At 42.0% G+C, this 26287-nt stretch overlaps 2 protein-coding genes across 8 annotated transcripts in view; one reads left to right on the forward strand and one right to left on the reverse strand.

Moving 5' to 3' along the window:
* Positions 1–26287, reverse strand: part of ALS2 (alsin Rho guanine nucleotide exchange factor ALS2) — a 221407-nt gene that overhangs the window by 22427 nt on the left and 172693 nt on the right. For 2 of the 7 annotated variants that reach the window (XM_064434042.1, XM_064434043.1), the window contains exons 4-13: positions 12294–12383; positions 10205–10359; positions 8824–9740; positions 6121–6481; positions 5094–5262; positions 4534–4630; positions 4041–4118; positions 2908–3084; positions 1134–1305; positions 562–742 (exon numbers count right to left, since the gene is read on the reverse strand). In XM_064434042.1, the coding sequence (XP_064290112.1) occupies positions 562–742; positions 1134–1305; positions 2908–3084; positions 4041–4118; positions 4534–4630; positions 5094–5262; positions 6121–6481; positions 8824–9740; positions 10205–10359; positions 12294–12313 (2327 nt within the window). In that variant the 5' untranslated portion in view covers positions 12314–12383. Of the gene's footprint in view, positions 1–561; positions 743–1133; positions 1306–2907; positions 3085–4040; positions 4119–4533; positions 4631–5093; positions 5263–6120; positions 6482–8823; positions 9741–10204; positions 10360–12293; positions 12384–14163; positions 14277–15409; positions 15662–16570; positions 16673–26287 lie in introns of those variants that run through there. The other 5 variants (XM_064434041.1, XM_064434045.1, XM_064434040.1 and 2 more) reach the window with 5 other exon arrangements.
* CDK15 (cyclin dependent kinase 15) overlaps positions 18056–26287 on the forward strand; it is a 37731-nt gene continuing 29499 nt past the window's right edge. The window contains exons 1-5 of the mRNA XM_064434038.1: positions 18056–18479; positions 19630–19727; positions 20291–20370; positions 23778–23872; positions 24652–24714. Coding sequence (XP_064290108.1) covers positions 18369–18479; positions 19630–19727; positions 20291–20370; positions 23778–23872; positions 24652–24714 — 447 coding nt within the window. The 5' untranslated portion in view covers positions 18056–18368. The remainder of the gene's footprint in view (positions 18480–19629; positions 19728–20290; positions 20371–23777; positions 23873–24651; positions 24715–26287) is intronic.

Genomic DNA, 26287 nt, shown 5'->3' on the forward strand with positions numbered 1-26287 from the left:
AGAAACTGTAAGTTACTGATGGGAAAAACAGAAAACAGGCTGACTGCATAGGTCTTCTCTCCCAAATGCATTAAGACAACCAAAACAATAACTAGGAAAATCCAGACTTAATTCTCAGTATTAAAGCAGCTCCAGATTTTGGGTGGCAGTTGTAATCTTTAGTTAATGACTATTGAAAAAGCATTTTGTAACCTCAATAAACCCCCAAAGGTATCTTTAACTAGCAGCCTAGCAATGGTAAATCTTATCACATTATACTACAAGATCCTTAATAAGAGATGAATATTTAGGCTTATAGGCAGCAACCAAAGAAGAGTCTGTAACCAGAGTTTTACACAAAGGAAGATGATGCTGTTCATGTGCTCCACTGGTGAAGACATGGAAATACATCTCACTACAAAGTGAATCCATTTGTGTAAAACTCTCCACACATTTCTAAATCACAGCAATGCAACAATTACATAACTTTCCTTATAACCTACTTTCCCTTAACTCAGGGCTTGTTGCAGTCAGTAGATTAAGCCTGCAGAGACTCAAGATGAGAGGGAATTGGATACTTGCTCAGTGTAACTATCCAAAAAGAGACTGGAATGCTTCAGGATGGCCAGGCTCCTGGCTTCTTTTACTCCATGAAGAAAGCTACTTAAAGAAGCTCCATGTTGACCAATGAGATAGCACAGCTTGCTGAACCTGCTTGCCATTTCCTGCAACAACTGGATTGTATTTGCATTGCCCAAATTATCTGTAACAGACCAGAAAGCAATTTAGCTTACCTTACCAAAGAGTAGAACCCATTAACAGAGAGAATCTCCAACATGGTGCTGTTTAGATGTTTTAGCAGCACTTTCACCTCATGGCTACATTATCCAGAATCAGAAATTCAACAGTTTTAGACTAAATACAGCTCAAATAATGAAGGGATTTCAGGTGAAATCACCAGGAAAGTGCAAATATTAACAGAATGAACACTGTCAAAATACAACTGTCTCTCACCTCTTCATCCAAACGGGAGAAAGCAAGAGCTTAGTTTTATCTTGAAAAATATATTATTAGGTTTAAATTTTGCATAACAGAAATTTGTTGTGGAACGTAGGGGAAACAATATCAAGGAAAAAATTAAAAGAAGGTCTTACCTAAACCTAAAAGAGGTCTAAGAACCTGAGATTTGATCTCACTCAGTTTGAAATAAAACCTCCTCTCAGTAGCAGCCAACTCATGCAAACTGGCAATATATCCCATCACGTTTTTGTCAACTAAGGCCAGACAGTTGTCACCACCAGCTATCACATTGCTTATGTACCCTATCTGAAAGATGAAAAAGAGAAAAGAAAAAAAAACCAGCAGCTTTAATGTTTTTCTTTTTACACTCCAACTTAAAAATAGAGTAATGCAAATAAAGCATATTTTGAAGAGCTAAGTGGTAGTAATTGATAATAAGCATTAATTACCTTCAGTGACAAACAACCTATTCAATACTGTCTAATACAAGAATGACAAAAGTTGAAGATACATTTATAGCCACCGCTGTTCATTTTCCTGACTCTGACAGAGCCAAAAGACAATAAATAAATCACCTTTTAAGGTGGCTCATACAACCATTTCATGTTTAAGAGACAGTGACCTTAAATTCAGTCACTTTAGCATCATTATATCATACATTTCTCCTATTAAATATGAAGAATATACTTTATTAGAACTATGACTGTGCTCTGGACAGGTCCTTTCTGGACCTGGAATATGTCAATTTATTGTTAAGAGTCCAGTTTATTGATACTGCAATATTCCTAACAGTAGTACTTGCTTTCCACAGTAGTTCAAAACAAATTTCTTACCTAAGGTCAGCACAAGTGCCACTGATGCATTGTGTTTCCTCACTAATTTTGGCTCACATGCAAAAGTGAGTAATTCAGAGTTTGTGCTCTACTTTTATTTCTTTGATTGTTAAATAGAGGATTCCTTTGAAACACTGAGCCAAAGTTGTTCAACAGGCAGCCAATTCTTATATGCAGGAGCCTATCAGTCACCCTTTAAAAGAAGGGAATGGCTAGCAGCAATCTTACAGAAGGCATACAGGAGTGTGTGTCTGCAGGCACAGACACACACCCAGTGTCTAAATCTCTGTGCCTTCTCAAAACACTTCCCAAACAGCTTTTCTGCTCAATTTAGGGAAATAGCTCCCAGAGGAGCTAAGGCAGAGACACTCTCTACCCTCACAATTTCCTTCCCGGTACCTTAAACTCATGTTGGTTTGAAACCATACACAAAGAACTTGGAAGAGGACATGCAATGAGAGTTCACACCACTACCTCATGCCAACCTCAACGCACATGTAAAATTCAGCTTAATGAAAAAAAAAAACTGTGTAGGGGCACCTCCTGTCTCCCATTAACATCAAATGCACATTGTTGCTCAGATCCCCCTTTGCACTCACGTGAAAGGGAGGGGTAGGGAAGGAGAAGGTGCAGAACTCATGGGGACCTTCTGCCCAGTCACAAACAAGAGGCAGAATACTGGAATGGAATAACAGAATAGGGCAGCCCGTGGCCTCAGCCAGCTGAGAGACAAGCAAGTGAAGAGCAATAGCAGGGAAGACTGAACGCCAAGACTGGTGAAGCAGAGCACAATAAAAGAGTGCATTTCTGCAGCATGCACAGACAGAAGGAAATGGAGGAACACACTAGAAACACCTCCTTGTCTCTCAAACAGAAGGGAAGGCCAAGAAACAGGCAGGGGAGAGAACAATACTACTCGACCTCCTCTCTGCCCCCATCCAAAGTGCCCCTCATTTGACTGCTAGGAACCAACCATGTGCCTTGACACCCTTAAAGCTCATCAAGCCTCCAGCACTGTGCTATTTCCTAAGAGCACCAGTATGACCTGTACTGACTTCAAGGAAATAACACTCACCTTACTACAAGCTACTAACAAAATTGGACTCTTAGTACAGCTATTTTCATTCAAATTATTTTCTGTTGATGTCTCCTGGCCACAGTAATATAATCCAGGTTGGAAGTCTTTCTCATCTGCTAAGAAGAGAGAATAATCTAGTCCTGCTGCTGTAGTCCAAATACCATCACCGCACACCTAAAATTCAGGAGGAAGGAAGACATTAAAAATCATCACCCAAAGCTGGAAGGAGAGAAAAGTACATAACTCTTCTAGTCACATATGTACATAATATACCTGCCAAGACAAATGATTGCAATAACCAGCCAATTTTTCAGCTTCAGTATCTCATAACAAATTAACTCCTTGCACATATACTGAAAACTCTTTCCAGTTTTCTTTCTAATGTCTGATTCTTTTGCCTTTCAGTTACAAATCAGTTTTATTTTTAAATGGGCATCAAGTGAGTTTGATTAAAGTGGAACACTATTCTCCCCTCTACATTTAACTGGGAAATCTATACAAACTTGGGAGACAGTTAATCTGCTGTACATTAATTTGCATAAGGCCTAAGCAGGAAAATTATGCAGCTACCTTTTCATTAAGATGAGCACTAGAAAACATGGGAAAGGCTGTGGTCTAATCCAAAAATTGTTATTTTGCTATTCACTCAGTGTGGGGAAAAGTTCAAAACAAAGAAAAAACCCACTGCCAAAATTCTGCAAAGCTCCGGAAACAAGGAAACAAACAACAAATGTGGCCGTGGTCCAGCCAAGATAAAAACATTAGAAACAATTGTTTAGAATAAAAGCAGAGTTCTGAAGTATTTATACATTTCAACACTGTAACATCAATATCAGAGAAACCAAACATAAGGTAAAAGCAAAATCTGACAGGAAGATACAACCAGTCACGTTTCTCAGTTCTAGAACTTCACTGTGGTCAAAAACCAGGGGAAGTTAGAGTAAATGATTTCTTGGGTAGACTTTCACAAGCTCATCTAAAGATCATTTCACAGCACAAGCCAAAGAAAGTCAAGGGCTCTATTATTAAATAGCACATAGACCCATGAACAGGTCCTTCTCAGAAATTACTCTGCACCCACTTGTACAAGAAGAGACCCTGAAAGAAGAAAACCACAGAAAACAAAGTACCTTTGCAAGACGAGGGACAGTTGTTGGGGAGTTCAAGTGACCAAGCTGGCCAGAGATATTACTGCCCCAGGAATACACCTGCAAGAAGCAGTGCTGAACATCAGAATGTACATTTATATACATGGAAACATACTGAACTGTGCTAGTACAACACATCAAGCGTGCAAACACACAAGTCAGTGCTATAAGAGTCACATACTGAGGAGCATTTCCTTCCTTTTCACTGCCTTCCTACATTCTGAGATTGTCTTCTCACATCCAGAAATGGAATGCATCAAATCAACTCACAGCAATATTTAAACATAAAGTTGATGGTACACGCAGAACTGGGACAGAAATACAATTTATATTCCAACTACTTCTATGCTGCCTCCCACAAACAGGAACAAAAGTTTAGAAGCAAAAAAACCTAAAAACTAGAAAAGACCAAACGTCAGCGAAACAAAAGACCAATTATGTCAGAGAAACAATAAATGGTAACAATCACTTGTACCTGGGATTTGGCAGTGAGTGCTAAGGAATGATGGCCACCAGCAGAGAGGTGAATCACTTCCTTACCATCAAGGCTTTTCACACACAGTGGCTGAAGTCTGTCAATCCCCAGAACCCATAAGGTGAGGGAACAGAGGCAGAATGTTTGAAAAAAAAAATATTATCAGAGGTACTGTTAATGTAGAAATGCTCAAGGTTTTATTTCCTCCCCCAAAACAAATTAGAAAAAAAAACAAAGATATATGGAACATTCTGGCAAGAAACCAGCTTAGTCAAAATGGTCAGGAAGGGAAAAAGTTGATGACAGACCTCACCCCAATTTAGACAAAGTCAAAATATCATCAAAACTGTTACTGATTACAAAGGGTAAAATTGGAATTGATTGATACCCAGTAACAATACAGCATAAAATGTTACTTAGAGAAACTTAGGTCACAACACCTAAAAGAACAAGCAGACACTGCATGACAGATGTTTAAATTTGAGAAGCTGAGACAGTTCAATACTCAAAATTGTCTAGCAATCTACTGAATGAAAAAATGTTTTTCAAAGAAATCTCACCTTGGCAGAACATCACCATGCCCTAGCTGTCCTTCCTTGCCCTTCCCCCAGCTCCACACCTCTGTTCTTAGAGAGGGCAAAAGAGCATCAGCTTCACCACTGTAGGTTGGAGTCAGAGCCACAGTCCTCATTTTTGCCCGTCCTACCTTCCGTAAGAGCCTTGGGGAAACTGAGCAGAGGCCAAGAATGAGAAAAATTTCTGATCATTTGGGTAAATGTATTGCTCAGATTGTGTGTTACACAGTAACAGCACTACTTAATAGCAGGTGATCAAAACTTCTTGAAGCAGTTTTAATTCAAGCCTGAGAACCAAGGTTGACAGGTAAGACAATAGGTTATGGATACAAAGAAGTAACACAGGTGCTAAAATCAGGTAGATATCAAGTAGTTTTTACCAGCTGCTAAAGTATAGCAGACATATGAGAACCATGCAGTTATAATGAAGCAAATCAGCCAAAATAAACTATACATAAAAGTGGTTTGAAAGAAAATATATCCTTGCAGTGAACAGAAGACTTCAACACTTCCTAAATGTCCCCTCAAATCCAAGATCAATACAGTACTAAACCATATACACATTCAGAGCAATTAACAGCACTAAAATCTGTGAGGGAACAAAGCCATTAACTTTGAAGTTCAGCAGTGGGAACTGGAATACTCATAGGTCTCTGGCTCAACACTAGCTCAGTGCAGTGCAGACTACAGACCACACAAATTTTTATTGACTACAAAACCAACATGAAAGATTATTTGGCAACATGACTCCTCCAATATGTTTGCTTTACCTTAATTTAACAAGAAAGACCATTCATTTGTAAACCCACTGTGTTTGGTTTTCTTAGCATGCAGTATCTGCTAGTCTTCACTCTCTCTGCTGCTTTCAAGTCCTAAGATATTGTTTACAATTCACACACACCTTTGAGAGATCATTAGATTTGTGTTTAATAAATATTTGAGTTTTTTTCTCTTATAAATCTCCACATTATTATAAGTTTTCCAGCGTCTTTTCTCCAACATACTTGTTTACCTTGTGACAACAAGCCAGGCAGGGAGAGCCTTCGACTCCCTCCTTCAGATTCCTCTTCTCTAATATCTACTAAACTGGAACTCTTCTTCCCCTGCATGGATTCCAGCCTGACCTGCTCTTCTCGACTGTCCTTCAGAGCTTCGGGCCCCGGGGACCTGCTGCCCGACTGCGACGCTGGCTCACTCGAAGACGTGCCGTAGAAGTTCATGACTTTCTTCAGGGACAAGGCTCCAGCCTCGTAGGTGGCAGCGACTCTCACCCCAACTGCTGAGGCACACGAGGCCACCAGGCTGTTCAGGGTGGATGTGCTGCTACCCGGAGGGCCAGGGATGCAAGCACCAAGCTGTTCCTCTTGACATGGCTAAAACCAAAGGGAATGGGAAACTATCAGAGCAGACAGCACAGAACAGTAGGAAGATGATACACATTCACTATTCTAACCATGGGCCAGACGGAACATCATATAATATTTATTATAAATGTTTACTGTAAATTATAGATTTATTTTAACTGTATATATAATATAAATTACCTAGGGTTTTTTATGCTTAGGTGTACATCTATTGCTCAGAATGATTTTTTAAAGGTAGCACCAAGCACCATTTCTAAAAGGACTGGGCTTTGTCTGTTACACTGTCTTGTAGCTCAGCCATAAGAGACTGTAAGTCTGGAGTTTTTAAATACCAACAAAAAAAGGATCTTTGCACACAAATATAAGAAGGGATATAATTTTAAGCTTATTTCAAACTTCTCTGCCACCAATGAAAGTGCATCAGTGAGCATGCTCCATTTTGAAAGAGACAAGCTCTCTTTTCAATATGGTAAAAGGTAAACAGCAATTTACGGATTCATTTTGCAAGGCCCATCTTAAAACCAGACTGGGCTGTGTCCCCTTACACCACTGTTGTATCCATATAAAGCTTAGTCAATAATCATCAAGTCACACGAGGGACAAACTGACTGAAGGCAATGATTAGCCCCAGCACACCATCACCTGTAACAGCAATCAGCTGACCCACCAAATAATGCCCAAAATGACCTCTGACAAGCAGTTTGAATATTAAAACAAAGACAGCAAAGTCTCATTTTCCCATCTAATACACAGTGGAAGATTGTTTTTATTTTGGTGGAATAATATGAGCTGTAGTACGTGTAATAATACTATCTTTAACTCCTTTAAAGCTTAGGTTAAAGGACTGGGATTGGTTCTATTTACTTCATCCTATTTCTAAAAGGCATACCTAGCAAAACAGGAAAGAAAACTTCATTTGTGTAGGAAAGCAAAGAAAAATGAAGGGTTTTACTAATGCTGAAATATTACATTAGATCTTATCTCTGCTCTTCACCTGTATATCAATTGTGGAAGATTCAGTGAATCAATTCCAGTCTTGATTCCTGAAACTGTGCAAGGAAAACAGTGCTCTGGAAATACGCCAGGAACAAGGAACTGAGAAAGGGAGCATGAAACTATGTGTTTTAGTCATTTCTCAATGCTGGAATTCTTGCAAGACTCTGAGGAGCCCACAACTGCTAGAATTCATTCATAACAGCAAAAAGCAAAAGAAAGAGCAAATGTATTTACACAACATTCATTTCTCTAAAGGAAGCTTTCCTCAGAGTAAGAAAGTATAACTTGCTGAACTACTAAGTTACTTGACAGATTTTAAAATTATGGGGTTTTGTTGCCATCAGAGGCAGTAACAAAAATCAACTATTTTTTAAGTATTGTGAAATTTATTTCCCAGAACCACTGTGGAGAATATTTTACTGCAATTACTAAATAAATAAATAAATTTATGTCTGCATAACACTTTAAATGACAAAAGAAATTTTCACAATTCCAGTGTGAGTTTTGCAAATTAGGCCACAGAGCAGCAGGGCCCCTCACAGGACAGTAATTAAGGACTGCCAGACTGCGCTGTGAGATTCTGGGTTAGTTTTCTGTCTAGTAACTTTGGGGTTCTATCTTCTTCCCTTTGCCCCTAATTACATTTCCTTTTTTTTTTCCCTCCCTAAAAACCAGAAAACAGTATTTTGTCAGGGAGCCAGAAGCAGCTCTTGAACCATCATGTCAAGCATTTTCTGATGCTCACTAAGAGATGAGTACTTGACTGCTCTGCTATAGCATGAAAACAGTGTGTTCAATCATTTTCCACACTACACAGAGTAGTGCTTACACATCTCCCACCACTTTTTATGAGTTTGTGTCACTCCTACATTATTACCTTTAGAAGCATTTTGGTCAAACCTTTTAGCAATTTGCAATCCAGAATTTTTAACTGATTGAGAAATTAGATGGATTTGTGAGGGATTTGTTACAGACACAGAAATTAAACCTTTACCTTAAAGGTAAATTGGATGAGTGCCAGTAAGATCCACTGAATCCTTCTGCCCCACACAAATGGAAACCCATGCATCAGGAAACAGAGCTTATGTGGTTCTGGTACTGTATACCATGAGGAGGAGAGATTAAAGCACTGTCAAGGCTGCCCACAATGAAGGCTCACAATTGAACAACAGTAGAGGACAAAAAAATCTTCCACTTAAAAGCTGAGAACCATCAGTGAAAAAGCCACGTGGAAACTATAAAAACACCACAGCTATATTAAAGTAAGTTTTTCATTTGTAAAAAGAGTAATGTTGTCACATATGCAAGACAAGTTACTGCAAATTATGAGCTGTGATTAGTGATTAGGTACCAACCTGTTCAGGCTCTGTAGAGATGTTTTTATTCAGGCTCTCATTTAATGAGTTATCTGACAAACCAATTAAGTACTCTTTCACTTCTTTTTTGTCTGAGAGCAGAGTGTTTCCCAAACCAGAAGTTCCACTATCTTCCCGTCCACCGGTGCTGGAAAGGCCACTTGGTCCATCAGATTCTAAACCTCCAAGCCTATGCTGTTCCACGAGTGGTTTCTGAAAGTCTTCACTTTGGCCAGCTGTTACACTTTTGCCTCCAGGGGCGTCTGATGACGGACAGAAAACGTGGTTTTCTGGCTGGTTATCAGACAGTGCTACACCCAGCGGGCAGCAGTGACTATCTGAAATGATTACATGATCTTCCTTGTCTGTCATAGTAATGAGAGGCTGACTGCAGTGATTGCATCTCTCTGGGATAGGCTTCATTTCCTGCACAGGGAGGCATTGTACCAGAGCCAGACTGTGGTAGGCTCCACAAGCAATCTGGAGCACAACACGTCCTGCCAGGTGCTCTACCTTCTGTGGCTTTGTCACTGGGAAAGCTGTTGTTATGAGCCCGAGCTGGCAGCCACTCCCCCAGGCCCATATCTCTCTGCTCAGCGATAGCGCCAGCGTGTGCTCCTCTCCACATGCCAGTTGCAAAATCCGTACTGATAGCAGAGGGCTGGTTTCGGAATCACAAATACTGACGAGCTGGGGCTCTGGCACACACGGCTGATTAGCAACTGCACACTGGCCAGCAGAATTGTTCCCCCACATGTACACCACACCGCTCTCCGTCACGGCTCCATTGTGGAAGCTGCCGGCTGCCACCGTAATAATTCGATGTCCAAGCAAAGTACTTTCTAAGACAGGACTGTTAACACATTCCTCAGGTCGTGATCTCCAGGGCAGCTTTCCAAAACTGTAGACCTCTCCACCTGGGATGGTGGAAAAATGAAAAACAAATCCTAGCATGAGTGTAAAACCAATTGTTAAACCAATGCAAAAATATGAAGACTGCTTCAGAGAGATTAATTCTTAGCTTAGTCCAGGCTCAGCAAAACTGTAGCTATTGATATAAGAAGGCTGCTGGATGCTCTCTGCAATTGCTGCTAAGTTCTATACCTCACATTAATGTTACCCTGCGCATGCATGTACTGTTAAAGTAAGTAATGCTTTTCTGCTAAAAATTCAATTATACTCCAGTCAAGTGAGTTAAGTGTATTCGTTAGTCCTTTCTAATTTAAGAAATACTAAAGGACACACAAATGCGTATGAAAAGCACAAAGTACAGTCCTCATCTTTCCAAACGCAGATCTAGTATCACTTCTAAAAGAAAGTAACTTGAAAATAACTGAAGATTGTTATTGCCCCACATCATCACAACTGAGTTGTTTATTACCTTCTGTTAGAAGTACCCCATGGTGGATTCCAAGGGCTGCCTGTAACACTGTCTTTCCACTGAGGCCTGGAAGCCTTGCTGGAGTCACGGAGCAGGAACCAGCCTTCCAAACATAGACCAGGCCTCTCTCTTTGGCTCCTTCTGCCTCTTCTGAGCTACAAAGATTGGATGAAATTGGAACACAATCAGGATGAAGTTTTACATGGTTCAGTAACATATAGGTAGGAAAGGCTTGGTAGTTCAGACATTAATTTTACTTTCAAGCCAACATATAAAATTACTATTACCAAATTGTAAAGTAAATGCTATTTAAATGAAAAAAGTAAATGTCTTCTGTTTGAAACCATAAGCTTTTTTTCTCATTTGTACATTACCATGTACCAATTGCTCCCATTAATAGTGTGTTTAAAACATTACACCTGTAGGAGCTCATCCTTTATACACTTTCATTTCTACCTCTAGAGATAAAAATGAGGTTTTGATTGTTTGGGGTTTTTCCCTTTTTTGTAAATTCTTAATGAGTGTCTCAGATTCAAATGAGCCAGTTATTCAAATCAACTGAACCATGAAAAAACAAATATCCTGAAATAGCATGCAATTATCAGGGCTTGCAGGAGTGACTGGAACAATGCAAACTTCAACGCTCTGTAGTTTGAATGCTCAGTCAGCAACTTCTCCAACTCAGCACAAAGAAATTCCTCAGAATCTTGACAAGCCCACAGTTTTAACAATTTGCAGCACCGCTTGATTTAAATACAAAAAGTTATGTTAGGCATCCATACAGACTAGCTTAAATTAAGACTAGACTTAAAGTTAAATTAACAGTCATGCTTAAGTTTCCTTAGAATTTTATATAGACTAGACTGTTATCTACACAGAAAGAAAAAAATAGGTTTAGCTCCTAATTTGACAACAGCCAAGTCACTCACTCCCTGCATAAATCAGTTCTTGCAGCTTGACATGAACTTGTGGAATTAAATATACTAAGACGGCAAGGGAAGCTTTGACAGAATTACAGTCTTTGTCTAGAAGAAAAGGCACAAGAAATAAATGTACTCCAAACCTGTACCAAACCCATAAACAAGCTGTTCTGATACACCACACTGCAGGCAAACTCATGCAAGTAGCTCTTTTCCTGCAGGCCATGGATTTGTTAAGCTATGTTATTTTGTTAATTGTGGTGCACAGGATGAACATCTTTATACAATCTGCCTCTAAAACATTCAAGTTAAGAATAGCTATTAAACCAAATTATCTCTCCTAGCTCTCATGTCCATCCCAAATATCTTTATTTTTCTACAAAACAGAAAGAAAAAAAAGAAAAAAAATGAAAGGTGATAGTCCAGAACTCTTCTAAAATTCAAGTCCATAAAGCAAACAGATTTAAAATGCAGAGTACACCTTGCATTTCAAATACATAGGACTTGAGTTTAGAATAGAAGCAAATTTAAAAGGAACCAATCAAGTAATATATAACCAAATAAAAAAAAAGGCTTAAAAATTTATATCAATATAAGGATATTTCACCTAAGATGAAAATACAGATTTTGCACAGATGGGCAAAGCACGCCAAAGAACACAAAATTATAATATTGAGAGTTTTCATCAACATACTGTACATCAAATCAGTTCAACACCCGATATTTGTGCTTTTATTCATTTAACAGATCTTCAGAAAACAGTGTAAACAAATTTGGACATTCACATAACAGGATTTGTGACAACAACATCTGACCTCTATCAAGTATCTCAATGCAAGAAAAGTCTACTGGAGGGCTACTGATCCAGAATCAAAATTCACAGGTGCAGGTACCAGACAGGATGTACTGTTCACTTGGGAATGTTACTTTCAAGTGTGTAGCCTGTGGCTATGACTCCAGAAATTACAACCATCAGCTTAAAAAAGAAGGTGCTGTTGTAGCAACTTTACTGTTCCAGACACAACTGAAGCTAAGATAATAATCTTCCTTTTGGTGTAAGTTTTAGTACAAGTTACACAAAGAGTATGCTGATATCACTTAATTTTCCAGGATGATCATGAGCTGGCCTAAGGGAGCCTCTGTGGTTTCACCTAGCTGCTCATTCTCACCTTCTTTCCTGTGAGTCCATCTGTCAGTGGCAGCACTCCATCACCACCAAATTGTTCCTCTTTCAAAAGGAACAATATAATTTTCACAAACTGAAAAAGATAAAAACCAGCTATTTAATAGCAAATAACATAAAACAATAACAACAACAAAACAACAAAAAAAACTTCTAGAGGTTTAGCTCCTGCCTTATTCAATAAATAAACACTTCCACACTGCCAGGATGGCTCAAGTATTTATATTTAGTTCACTCACACTGAGTTGGCAGACAGAAGCTAAACAGCCAGACTCATCCTAACTACTCAGCTCACAATGGCTCTATTGTAAGGACAGAATGAACAAACCTCTTTCAAAGGCAGAAATTCAATCTCTTGCTACAATCCTCATTACACCACTCAAAAACCACCAAATTGATTCATTTTCAGTTATAAGACAGAATTCAATACTCAGCTAAATTTAAGGTGAACAGATTTGCATGAGCAGAAAATGATTAGGAGCTGAATTTGTAACTTCACTCCTAAACGAAATCACACATCACCATTAGCAGGTGCAATTCTGCCTGGGCAGAAATGCAGAAAGCAGAGCTCAGAACATTTCTTCATGCAAACTGGTAGCGGAGTGCCTATGGAGATAAAGACAACCATGAAAGGCAAGGGGGAAAAAAAGTGGCTGCTCTAGCTATAATTTCATCTTTTCATACTTTGAAATTTACACGGTTACCCTCACACCTTTCCATCCTCATGAAGGGAACTTTGTATCACTTTTCTTGGAATAAAACAAAGCTACAGTTAATCTTTGTTTCTTATGAGCTGTTTGGCTTCTTTTACTATTAAAAGAACTGTGCTTTTTCTTGATCTACTGCCTTACTATATGAAGTATTACAAATTTTAGTTACATGAATGCATGTGTATAACCACATTTATTCAAACAAAGTTTCACATATAAATGCTTTAGGGCTGATGCTTTATTACAGTTGCTGTCTGATATCCACTGTAAAAAAATCGGAAAACAAATTAGTTAATATAAGAATTAAGACCTAGAATAAGTAGGCTGAAACTTCTGGATAGAGAAATATATATGGCCAGTCATGACTACAAGAAACAAAATATGTTCAGACCTGTAACTCTCATACAGAAGTTTCAGTGCACACTTGGAAACAGTAATCATCAAGTTGATAAATAATTAAAATAACTAACAAAACCTCCAACACTTTCACTGGAGTGCTCTGAATAATGAATTACCAAGGAGACCTTCACATACAGAAACAACACAGCACACAAACTGTTCCAGTCTTTCAGATACAGGACACCAAAAACAGTGATTTGGGCTTCAGAGTTGGTAAAGAACAGACCTCAAAAAGATAAAGATTTGATAATATGGTATTGTGGTAAGTCATATGCACCCTGCTTGAAAAAACCCCAAAAACCAGAGCATACTTTCTAGGAACACAAAGACACACTAGTCACTAGAAAGATACTGCTTTCAAGACAGCCTCTACTTCCTCAAATACAAAAGAAAAAACCCCACAATTGTAAAAGTTAACTTTTAAAATATTAACAAAGGAGTCTCACAAATACAAGGGAACTGTCATGCGATGCTTCAGTAGCAGAGGTGTTGATGAAACATCAAAGGAAAATGGAAGTGCATTTTGGAACCATAACTTCCTGATGTGTTCTTGCTCAGAGCAAGTAAATTTAAGGTTTTCTTTAGCCTACTCAAAACCACCCAACCCCACAATTCATTCTCTTGAAAATGCTAGCACCCCACCTTTGTGAAGGGCTCTAGCTTCAAATAAAATGACTCAGTGGATCACTGAACCAAAGAGATGAACACTGACAGAGCAACTGAAGTATCAACAAACATACCACTTACATTGCATGTAGTTATTTCAGGTTAAGGAACTGAGGCCTAAAATTCTTGACTTCTAGAATTTATGGACTTTTTTTAAGGACTCAAAGAATTCTTTTCATTTTCATGAGCCTCAACTGCAAAAAAAATGTAATTGCCATGAAACCTTCTGATTGTAACAAAACAAAGGCATTTGATTAGCTGTTTTGCAAGATCTCCCTTCAAGGCCAAACTGAAAAACTTTTTACAAAATTATTAAGTAAGGAAGCTGCAACAGTGGTGAATTAGAAACTAAGAGCACGATATGATGGCAGGGATAGACATTCTTTTCCTTACAGAAGCTCACACTTCGGGTTGCGTTACCAAGCATTTATGCATATAAGGGAAAACGAGCCAAACTCTTCTTTCCACAGATGAGACATATTTAAGACATTTTGAAATCACATTCAAGTTCTTATTCACTCCTAGGCCAGCACAACACTATTCCCATTTCACAGCTAGCACAAAATACAAGTTGCTTTGCCCCAGCTACAAACTAAGGAAAGTAACTGTAATAGAAGATTTCCTCCTCCCACCAGAAACATGCAGTTTTCCTTGCTCACTCTCACATTACATCTACATTGTTTCCTTTCCACTAAGATTTCCTGAACTGTTACCAGCTGTAGCATTCATGGAGGTGAACATCAGGCACAAAACAACACTCCTGCACGGAAGCTCAGTGTGACACCAGCACCTTCGCTGCTCTGCTCATACTTTTACCATTCCATTTTTGTTTCAACGCTGCAAGCAGAAAGCAGCAAGGAGTGCCAATTATGAAATGGATTTGTGCTACAGACAGATGGTCACTGGCATGACACTGATGTCATACTCTCCACTTCCAAAGTTAAAGGCTAATTCTCCAGAAATCAAATGCTACCACAGCGTAACAAGTGCCACGGATGGGAATGATGTGGAGCAAACACTTCTCTCATTATCATGGGCTGTGCTCTTCAATGACCATTTTCAAGCAAGCAGCACAGATATGAAGGTAACCTTACATTCACTGCTGAACAACAACAGCTGGTGTGCCCCTGACTTTGAGAAACACTGGAAGTCCCATGAGCCTCATGTGCTTATTTACCTGCTAGTCAACAAACACTGCAAACATTTCTACAGCTTTCATACATGTTTACTTACGAATTTCCAAACATATTTGTAATGCATTATTTGCATCACATTTAGCAATAACTTGCAAGACCAAGACTGCATGTTTGTTACACAGAATTACCACTCAGGTTCTGAAGAGATGATCTCCAAGCTTCCTCATTCAAAACAGAGTTGTCAACATCATTTACTGTTGGCAACTGTGGCTTACATCCAATGTGTGACCAGTTAAAGAAGCCTTGTGTTTTGGTCAGCGCCAAGCACTGCTTTTAACATTGTGTGATTAAGACCTGCTCAGAACAAAACAAAACGACTGGCTACTGAGAGGCGGTAGTGACCCCTTTGGATGAGGGCAAGGGCGCAAAGCGAATGCAGGATGGTAGCAAAACAAAGCAGTAAAGAAGCTGGGGGGGGGAACTAACACAGGTGAAAATAATCTGCTACAGCATGCAATTAAAAATTTAACATTTACCACACTCGTAAGAGACAAAAAATTCTGAATCTCCTTCTGCCCTTTTTTTTTTTTAATTACATCTTAATTTTGCACATTCTCATGTGCTTCCCCGTCGGAAGACAGTTCACTCTGCAGAAACTGAAAGTGGTAAGCAGAGCGAGTTTACATAAACTGCTGCCCTCCAACAGCAGTGATTAACTACAAATCATCTACGACCCTGTTTTCGCTCGGGAAGAGGAGCTCGGTGACAGTGACAGGACACTGTCACCTGTACAGGACAGTGCAGCCGCAGCAGCACCATCCCTCCAGACACCCCAAAGGCTGAACTGCATTAACCCCCGAGCAAGCAAGGCACGCCAAGGGACGGGACTTTTAAACGCAAGTGCAAGCTGCTGAAGGGCACGGCAGCTACGGTTCGGGGGTGTCCCTCCAGCAAGAGGGAGGGGACCTTCCAGACCCGACAGAAATACACCTCGGTGTCTCCGCCGCTCCAGCCCATCCCAGCGCGGTTACAGGCGGACACCCAGGGTCCCTCAGAGCTGCTCTTCGGCCGCTCCCCAAGCCCCGGGGCGCAGCCGGGGAAGGCGCAGGGCCCGTCCCGTGTCTCCGCTGCCGCTGCCGGGCGCTCCGGTCCCGCAGCGCAGGTGCGGCAGGCGCGGCAGGCGCGGCCGCCCTCAGGCGCGGCTGCCCCTCAGCCCCGCGCGCAGCCCCGCGCGCAGCCCCGCGCGCAGCCCCGCGCGCAGCCCCGCGCGCAGCCCCGCGCGCAGCCCCGCGCGCAGCCCCGCGCGCAGCCCCGCGCGCAGCCCCGCGCGCAGCCCCGCGCGCAGCCCGCACCTGTTGCCGCCGCGCCGCCCGCAGCCGCGCGCTGCCCGCAGCCCCTCGCGCCGCCCGGCTGACTCACGCGGGGGCGCGGAACGCGCAGGGGGCGGGGCCAGCACGCGCGAGCGCCGACGGGTCCCTGCCCGGGACAAAACAGGCAGAGAGCGGAGCGACACGTGGGTGTGTGTCGGGAAATATTCGAGGCGCAAATAAAGAGCCCGGGGCCGGCTCTGCGGGGTCGGTGACAGCGACAGCGCCCGGCCGGCCCCCCTGCTCCGCAAACCCGCCCGACGCTGCTGCTTGAGCGGGGAGCGGGCCTGAACCGCTGTGCTGGCACGGGTACCTGTAGGGGCACGTGTTTGTGCGGGTCATGCACGCCCGCCCATGTGTGCTTTTCCACAGGCTTACATTTCACAGAACACATTAAATATGTACATATAAATACACCAATATCTGTATACATACACCTATGTGTGTATGTACACACACACTATATATATATATATATATGTGTGCATCCCTATATGGGTATATTCATGTGTTTCTATTTGAACCAGTTTTGTAAAATGTAGTTTTAATGTTATGTCACCTCTTAGTTGACTATTTTTAATGTTGCCTGAAACTTTCATACTTTCATTTTAAAACCATGGTTCCAAAGACATGTATAGGCTCTCCTTCATAAATTCTTACATTTTTTAAGGACAGCTAATAAACATTTCTATTTGAGTGTTTCCTCCACTAAGCGGAATGATTACTCCATTTTTTTTTCAATAACAACCATCACCAGCTATAAGCATATAAGCATGCTTGCTTCATTTATCATCTCTGTCTACCTGGCAAAAGTTGGATCACTTCTCTTTGTGACAGTATTTCCCCTCTACTCCCTGACATGCAAAGGCTGGGTGGTTGGGTTGCAACAAGACACAGAAATTGTTCCTGCCTTCCCCAGACATTTTTGCTTTAAAGAAATAATTGTGCTCAAGGAAAAAGTGTTATTCTCTGATGTCAAAACAGTGAAGCAAAGGGAAGATTTCATGTGATGCATTCAACTGAAGGATCTAATGGGTCAGCATAAAAATAGCACAGGACAATGTCTGCTCCCTCAGCCCGTGTCATTTGCCATGTGTGGGTTGGGTGTTAGTCCTAGGAAGATGCACAGTGAGTCCTGCTCGTGCAGGACTATAAGAAGGGGACTTTTGGCTGTCCACATCCAGGGTACATCCACTGTGCATTCCCTGCTCTGTAGTGGGCAGGATTAATCAGTTTGCTCTGGTTGTTCTGACCTCATTGCATCCCTTGGACACGTAACCCAGCAGGGGCAGACAGGTCCCCAGGCTGGTGTAAATGCCAAAGCAAGGGCAGTCAGCGTACAGCTCCTGCAGAAAGCACAGCTCAGCCACAGTGAGCTCACCTGAGAGCCCAGAGGCTGAAGTCTGAAGCCTGGAACTGCTACAGGCAGGGAGGGAAGTCAAGGCCTGCTCCTGTGTGAAACCTGTGCCTTCATTACCCAGCTTACTATTCGGAGAGTTGCTTAACTGAAAGAAATGTGTACAAGCAGAAAGTCTGGATTTATTAATTCTCCATCTGCAGGTATGAATAATGTTGGCTGGTTATGGAGACCATGTACCAAAGGACCTGAAATCAGTGCAGCTACTCCAGAGGTGCATTTGGACTTTCAAAGAAAAACTTCAGAAATCACAAGACTCTTTGAGGCAGAGACCTCATGCAAGTCATATGAGCTGTTATTACAGACACAGAGGGATGAGGAGCAGCAAGGAGAAAGAAAGAGACAGTTTAATTTAAACAGGACACCATGGGAGACATGCTGTGTGTAAGTGCTGTCAGACCAGGATGCTGTTCAGAGAGAAGGGGCTCCCAACAAGCCCAAGGCCTCCAGCATGTGGAAGCAGTGACTACAGCAGAGGTATTTAATATCATATTGTGATCCTTCTGCATTGAGATAGGGTAAGCCTGGGTGCTTCCACTTGTGGGAGTGCAAAGCTGTCACATTTGCTGCTAACCAGACAGCATCAAACTTTGCAGCTTCAGGCTTGTGAAGCTACTGAAAGAGGAATCTGTACCTTAGGTGACAATAAGTGCCTTTGATGTGATGAGCAGGAAGAGAACATTGCACTCCAGTGAGTTCTGTGCCAGTGAGAGATTGTAAAACAGGGAGGCAGCCAACAATCTACAGTTCTGGAGGAGGCAGCATGCCACAGATTGCAAATCCTGTGTTGTCAAATTATAATGCATTCAATATAGCTGCTTGCCATTCTCTGCTACCTTTTTATAGTTGAGTAGTGCACAGCACTGTTATGCTGTATGGGCCAAATGAATAGGCTATATAAATTATACAGTGGTGAGGCAGGAGGTGAAGGGTGAGGGATTAAGGGGGAGAAGAATACATAAATGTAAACTTCCTGAAATTTCACTTCTGCATTTGAGTTTTGATCCCTGCCCTAACAGGCCATTTAGAGATGAATAATTCAAGGATAAGGGGGAATAACATGCATTTAGAATGATGCTGGCAGAAGTACCTTCAGCAGTTAAGGCAGCTTTATCTTTGTGTGTTCTGAGTGAGTGCTACCATTTAAAAACACAGGAACACATAGAAAGTTGCTCCCCTTACAGCCAGGACTGGAGATCTGTGACTGGTAGAGAGAGAGATGAAAACGATGTGCGTTGCTCAAAGCCACTGCAGTTGAGGAGAAAGAAAAGAAACTCATCAGTAGAATGGTAGTTTGCCAGTGACACAGTTTGTCCCCTTTTCCTATGCCAGGTGTAAGATGTAAGCAGAGCATCCCTTTCTGTACCCTCTCTGCAGCCCCTGCAGCTCCACACCCTCCAGAGCTGGAGGTACAGCACACAGGGACCTTGGAGTTACACTGCTTCTTTCCAGGAGCAGGATGTGGAGAGGTTCAAATGGGTGAGGCACAGCATCCACAGAGCCAGAAAGGAGATATTTTATCCAATGGTTATTCCAGCCATTAATCAGTACTGAATTACTAAATGACCTGCTAGTAGCTTCTTGTTCTACCCAGCAATCTAAAATACATACCAATTTCTTCATGAAGCAGAGACAAGGCATCCTGTTTGGAGCTGCCACATCCTATTTACATGTAGAGAAGCTGTGTGAAGGATCCTGTGCAACTGTGTACAAGGGGATCAGCAGGTGAGCAATATTGCCTTCCCAGTACTTGCTGAAAACACTTCCTATGGCAGATAATGCAAATCAAAAGTCCAGTTTTGCCTTTAACATGATATTTGCAAAGCCCCATCCCAATTTTTCAGGGAACTCCTCCACTGCAGCCATGGAGGCATCCCAAAGACTCTGATCCACAGCAGTGTGCCAGGAGATTGTCTGGCTGAACCAGGGAGGGAGCAAAGGTTTTTCTTGAAGTGAGTGATCTCTGCATAGTTGGAAAATTGGGCATGAGGTCATGCTGCCACCACACAGGGACAGGAAAGCTGTGAGAAGGTGGAGTGAGCCACTGCTCAAAGCCATGCTCCAGCAATACCTGGACAGCAGCACAGTGCTTCTTTAGCAGGTGGGCTGGCTCTCAGCTCACTGCTAATGAACACAGGATGGAGGAGGTTTGTAATTACCTTCCAAGTTTGGCCTGAATGGCTCAGCAAGCCCCAGAAATTTTGCTTGGGTGTTTGCTTGGGGGACTGTTAGTGTTATCATGCCAAGCACTGAGAAGCTTCATGTGACTTTCTACTATGACCTGACAGGATCAACAGCCAGGTGGTGGCACTGAAAGTGATCAAGCTGGAGCGAGAGGAGGGAGTGCCCTTTACAGCCATTCGGGAAGGTAAGACATAGAGGAACATCACTCTTGAAGAGTGTTTTAACCTGGAAAAGCTTCATGATGTCTCCCTCAGTCCTTTCTTGCTTATTCAATGTGCCAGCTGTCCTTCTCCCAGAATTCTCAGTTTCCTTATCCTCTCTTGGAGGATGTCTTCACACTGGGTTGGACAGGCATGCAAAGGACAGAGGAGGAATCTCTAGGGTATGCACTTGTGAGAGATGCATCCATGCCTGTGATAAGGAAAGTGTCAGCTGCAGCCAGAGCATGTTCTTTCTAGCAGTGTCAGGGCCCCCTTGCACCTTCTGCTTGCTGTCTCCTTCACAGTGGCTTTCTCACTCCCTCTAGAAGCTCTACAGCCTCTGCCACTGCTGCATTGGGCAGTTGTAGACTTATTACTACAACCATGACACTTTCCTAGCCGATAAGTTGGAGTATCACAGATCCCAGCCTGAGGAGAGATACTTTCAATAAAACTGATGTTTAATATCTGTTATTTCAGTCCAATGAGAAATTCTACTTATGAATTGACTTTGTAGAGCACTGGGCAGATTTCTCAATTTCTTGGAGAAAGAAACGCTTTTGTGCAAGTACTTGATTTTGGCTGAAAGTATTTACATTTCCCTACAGACTAAGTTCACAAGCCTGCTTGACTGAGGCTTCTATTTTCATCTGCTGTACAATCCCAAGAAGACCATAATCTGTTTTCTTCCACACACAAAAATATGCAACTGTTGTGCCAGTCTGTTTTATGGTATTAGTGGAAGCTATCCATTTTGTTCTTACTGCACTTGTGAAACTAGGGTTAATCTTGTGACAGAGAGTCAGGGACCAGATGTGCCAGCTTTCACAGACAGCACGAGCACAGAAGCACTCACATAGCTATCAACTCAGAATAACGAGAGAGGTCACTGAATCCACTGCAGGTTTATAACTGTAATTAAGACAAGAAAGTTTACGAAGTCCTTAGTCCAATTCTATGTGAAAGCAGAGAAACACCTAAATATGCCTATTTAAAAAATGGCTTGTGTTATGTTTCCTATACACCCATTTGCTGTGGTGCTTTTGCTCTGCATTTACACTTGTAGCCCACCAGTAAAATAAGCCTTAAAAGCTTTATCTGCGTTGAACTAATGATGCACCAAAGATCAGCACCCCTTTAACATGCTCTACTGGACAGGCTGAGAGTCTTAACTTCATTCATTATGGGAGAAAACAAGGGTGATCCTATGAAGGGTCTGCTTTAAGTAGGTCTTTTGTGTGCTGCTGAGCTTTGCAGCATCTGACACCTCAAATTTACAATGTAAGTCAGCAGCAAAAACAAAGCACAAGATTTATTAACCGGGCATTCTCTGCTACCCTGGAGGAATGCGCTCCCCTGACAAAGAGACGCTTCACCCCAGGAAGCCCCGCAGAGACAAAATGCGTTTAAAGCTCGGTTCTGGCAGTAGCACCTGACACCCCAGCAGGGGGTTGTAGAAGCAACAAAGTGAGGAGCAGTTCCCAGAAGCCTGATTGAGGCACAGGCGCTGAATCCTCCATTTTGCTGTGGACCCTCTGTGCTGTCCCTCTGGAGCAATAGCTCCGCTCATATGGAATTTTTGAGGTATCACAGAGTCAGGTTATCCTGTTCTGTAGCAGATGGGCTCTAGCCAGAGTATTTTTACTAGATTCATAGGCAAGTGTGGAGCACGTTTAAGGTCCATACTGCTAAGCACTGGGAACACACTGGTGGTAGCTAAATGGACTAGTATCAGTAGCAGAGGCAGGTGAGCTGCAGCAGCACCAAGCTCTGTGCAAGAACTAGTTTGCAATCCAATAGCTGTGCTGAATCAGGCATCCCTTAGTGCTCAGTAGTCTCAGAAGTGACACAGGCTTGGGCCACAGCTGTGTCATACAGTGGAACTCTGGAAGCAGGGCTTTTAGAACCAGGTGAGATTGTTACAGTCGCAAAAAGTGTTAATCCAGTATAAATTTGCTTTGCCACCATGAAACTCTTCAAATATCTTTTTCAGATTGTGTGAAAAACAAAAAAAGCAGCTTTTCATTGTGACCAAAGCTCTGCCTCCCACAGCTGGCCCATGCTCTGTATTGTGTGCTTCAGCTAATTCAGCTGAAACAAGATTGTATGCCCATGCCTTATTAGAATGAAACTTGTAGCACTGCATGGTCTGGCAGCAAATTAACTTGGTTTTAATCAGCAGCAAAAAATGGGTCTGGAACAGCTCTGAGGCTATTCTGCTATGTCAGAAGCAGAACTAAAATTTCAAGTCAGGGACATCTGCTTTTTTGGGGCTTTGGGGCTTCTCTCTGTGTAGTTTGTGTTCCCTGTCTGTGAACAGCTGGGCCAGATTCTTCAGTTGTGTCAGCAACCTACAGCCAGAATAATCCCAGCTTCACCTCTTCCCCATGTTCCTCCTCTGTACAGAGTTACTGCTACATATTGTCTCACACCTAAGGTAGCAAATGATTAAGCTTGTTGCACACTGAGAAGCTGAGTTTCTGCTGAGAAACTCCTTTCATGTGTGTTCTGGCTGGAGCCTGCTCTAACATAGCAAACCCAGTGCACAGCCAAAAGGCCCAGAAGGCTGCAGCTCTTGTCTGAGCTTAAGTCAGTGCTCTGTGGTCTATATGGGGCCAGAGACTCTTCCAAGTTCTGCCCCTGCATCACCACACCCTGGATGTGACAAGGCTTGGCAAAGTCATGTCAGGACCTAAGGACCAGGGACACACAGTCGCAATGATGCTTTTGGATAGTTAGGCTGAAAGAAAAGTGTGCCTAAGTTTTATAAATACAAACAAGTTACTATTCACTCAGTAACTTCATCATCTCTGTTCTTAGAGTTTTTAACCAGAGACAATAACCATTATGCACAGAACTAAACTCAGAATTTAGCTAATACCTACAGTGATTTTGCAGAATTTTGCTGTGTTGTTGTGAAGCTGGAAACTGGTGGAGACTCAGCTTTTCCCAGAAGTCTCTTGTAAGGGTCCTGCTGAGGGCACACACCAGGAGGCAGATGGGAGAAGAGTAAGAAGCTCAGTGACAGGCTAGAGGCTGCTGCATTCTGGCTCTGGGAACTCCCAGGTCCTCCCTCTCAGCATTTACCTTGAAGAAATTACTTCTCCTTGACTTATAAGCTGACACATGGGAACTGTGAGCTGCTATTTCTGACAGAGGCAAGATCCCACCTCTGAGAGATGGATGGGCTCCTGCCAAGCCTGGAGCACTGATGCTTGCTTCTCTGCAGAGCTGTTCCATCCTCCTTCAGGCTCAGTAGATGCCACTTCTTACAGAACTGCCAAGTCTGGACTATTACTCCCCAGTTTTTTATTTTTCTGCCTTGTTTTGTGCACGATCTCCTTCCACTTGCAGCAGCAGTAAAGTTGATGTTCCTTTTGTGTTTTCCCAGCTTCTCTTCTCAAGTGTTTGAAACATGCCAACATTGTAGTGCTTCATGACATTATCCAGACCAAGGAGACACTAACATTTGTCTTTGAGTACATGGTGAGTTGATGTTTTTCTAGCTTCCTGTGGAGCTAGCACTGGGAAGTATCGGGAAGTGGCTACAGAATGAATTTACTGCACTGTGAGACATCCACAAAGAAGCAAGTTGTAATGCTGTACTGCAATGATTGATTTTCCTTCTTGATCTCCTGCTTTCCAGCCACACAGCCTTACTCTTTTCTTTCTGCATATGCGACAGCTGTATGCAAAAATAATTCCATGTCTTGTGTCCACTGGGGTGACAGACATTATTTACCTCCATTTCTGCCTTGCCAACACAATAAAAGTACTGTTTTTGAGCCACAGCAAGGATAGGAAATAATGATATGAGCTCACATCCCAGCTGGGGTCAGATTTGGCACTGACCCCAGTGGCTTACCATGACCAAACTGTGATTTGCTCTTATGAGGAGACCAGGACACCAATAAAATTCTCCACTTGAATCTCGCTACTTCTCCTACTTTTGCAGATAGTCAACCAAATGATAAAGAAAATACAGAAGCTATGTCTTCTTATTGCAGCTTTCTGGTTAGTTCTGGCACAAGTGTGAATTCTGTTAACCAGCAGTTTCAGGTCACAAATGCTGGGTGAGATAACAGGTCCCTGATGTGGCCCTTAGGAACTTAAGCACATGCTTGTGTGCTGCATCAGACCAGATGTTCACCTTGGTGAAATAGGCAACTTTGTAGCAGTTGTATATTTTTCCATTTACAGAAGAGGCATTGTTAGCAGAGGCATTTTACAGCAGAAGCTTTGCCTCAACTTCTTCTCTTATTTAGCACACAGATCTAGCACAGTACATGGGCCAGCATCCTGGAGGACTCCATTTGTGCAACGTTATGGTGAGTTCCTTAGAAGACTTGTATCCCTTAAGGCATGAGGAAGAGCTGTTTTCCACTATGTAAGGTCACTGTAAATTACTTACTAATATTTATTTGCTACGTATATGACAAAAACTTGGGGAAAAAAATCTACCTTTGATGATATAACAAGCTCCCTCTCAGTCTCCAAGCCTTTTTTCAGTTAGCCCCTCTTCCTATTTTCTGAGCCTACAAGCAGACATTCAGCTTTTGAAAACAATGACATCTTGTGACAAGGAAACCTATCTCTGCACAAATTTTTGTCCTCTTATTGTTACAATACATTATTCATCTCTCTAATTAAAAACTCTCACATATTACTCTTTTCTCATTTGGAAATATCTTCATATTTGCAGTCATTTAAGTCCTTTTGTTTCTCCCATACCTTTTGGGATTGTTTGACTGGATCTGAACACAGCTGAACATGTACCCTTACTTTATAGATTGATGTTATAATAGTCTCCTGCTCTGCTTTGTATGCGTCTTCACATTTAATTAACTTTCAGAACTGCTGCACGCTGGCTTAAGGTTTCAGTGCAGATGTCCTCAGTGAATGCCTGGGCCCTTTTCTTGAGCAGCTTCAGTTAATTTATCTAACAGCTGTCAACAATAACTTTGTATCTTATCAAACTGCCTATTCATCTGGCTTTGTCAGATCTCTCTGAAGTTCCTCACTGTCACTTGTTATCACAACTAATCTAAATACTTCTGTCATCTTCAAATGTTGCCACATTGTTCACATCTTTTTCCAGATAGTTGTTAAGCAACACCAATTCTAATGAAGTTTTTTGGGGTCTCAGATTTTAAACATCCTGAAAGCTCAGATACGTCTGAGATGCAGTGGAGTAGTTCTGGCACAGATCTCAAGGGTTCTGCTACCAGACATGCTCGTAAAGCACATGGAGCACATGGCTGTAATATGTACTCACTGGCATTTCTGTGAATAAACACTAGCCAGCTGCTCTGCTTTCCTGTCCGGAATACTCACTGTCAGCAGGAACTGAACTGCAAAATTATTTACTGCTCCTTCAGGAGGGTCATCTAGCTTGCTTCATTTTTGCTGGCAAATGCAGTTTGTTTTTTCTGAGTGATTCCTATGGAATATGATATAAGTACGCAGAAAGTTACAGGGACAATTTTCTGGTACAAAAATGACCTATGGGTGTCACTGTTTTTCTTCCTCTTCAGGTTAAACCTCTGGTGAAAAATACCTTTTCTCTGGTGAAGTCTTACTACTTTTGCTGTGTTTTGTTTCTATCCACTGTCCAACTTCATACCTTGTTTCTGCCTAACTTATTTTACCCCAGGCTTATTTCGACTACCATGATGGTGGGAGTTAGATATTTATTTCTTGGCTTCCTTTCTTGCTTGGTTTCCTTCTTCCTTGCTTGCTTTGTTCATCATATCTGGTTTGCTGTATTTTTAAAATCAGGTCCTCATGTTTTCTCCCAGCTTGAAGCCAACAGCTCCCATTGCCAGGTCAGTCAGTCCCCTGCTCCACTGCTGGCATGTGCAGTGGCCATGGAACTCAGTCAGCTGGTGCCATCTGGCTCAA

The sequence above is a fragment of the Passer domesticus genome, chromosome 10 (assembly GCF_036417665.1).
Source record: "Passer domesticus isolate bPasDom1 chromosome 10, bPasDom1.hap1, whole genome shotgun sequence".
Taxonomy (NCBI): Eukaryota; Metazoa; Chordata; class Aves; order Passeriformes; family Passeridae; genus Passer; species Passer domesticus.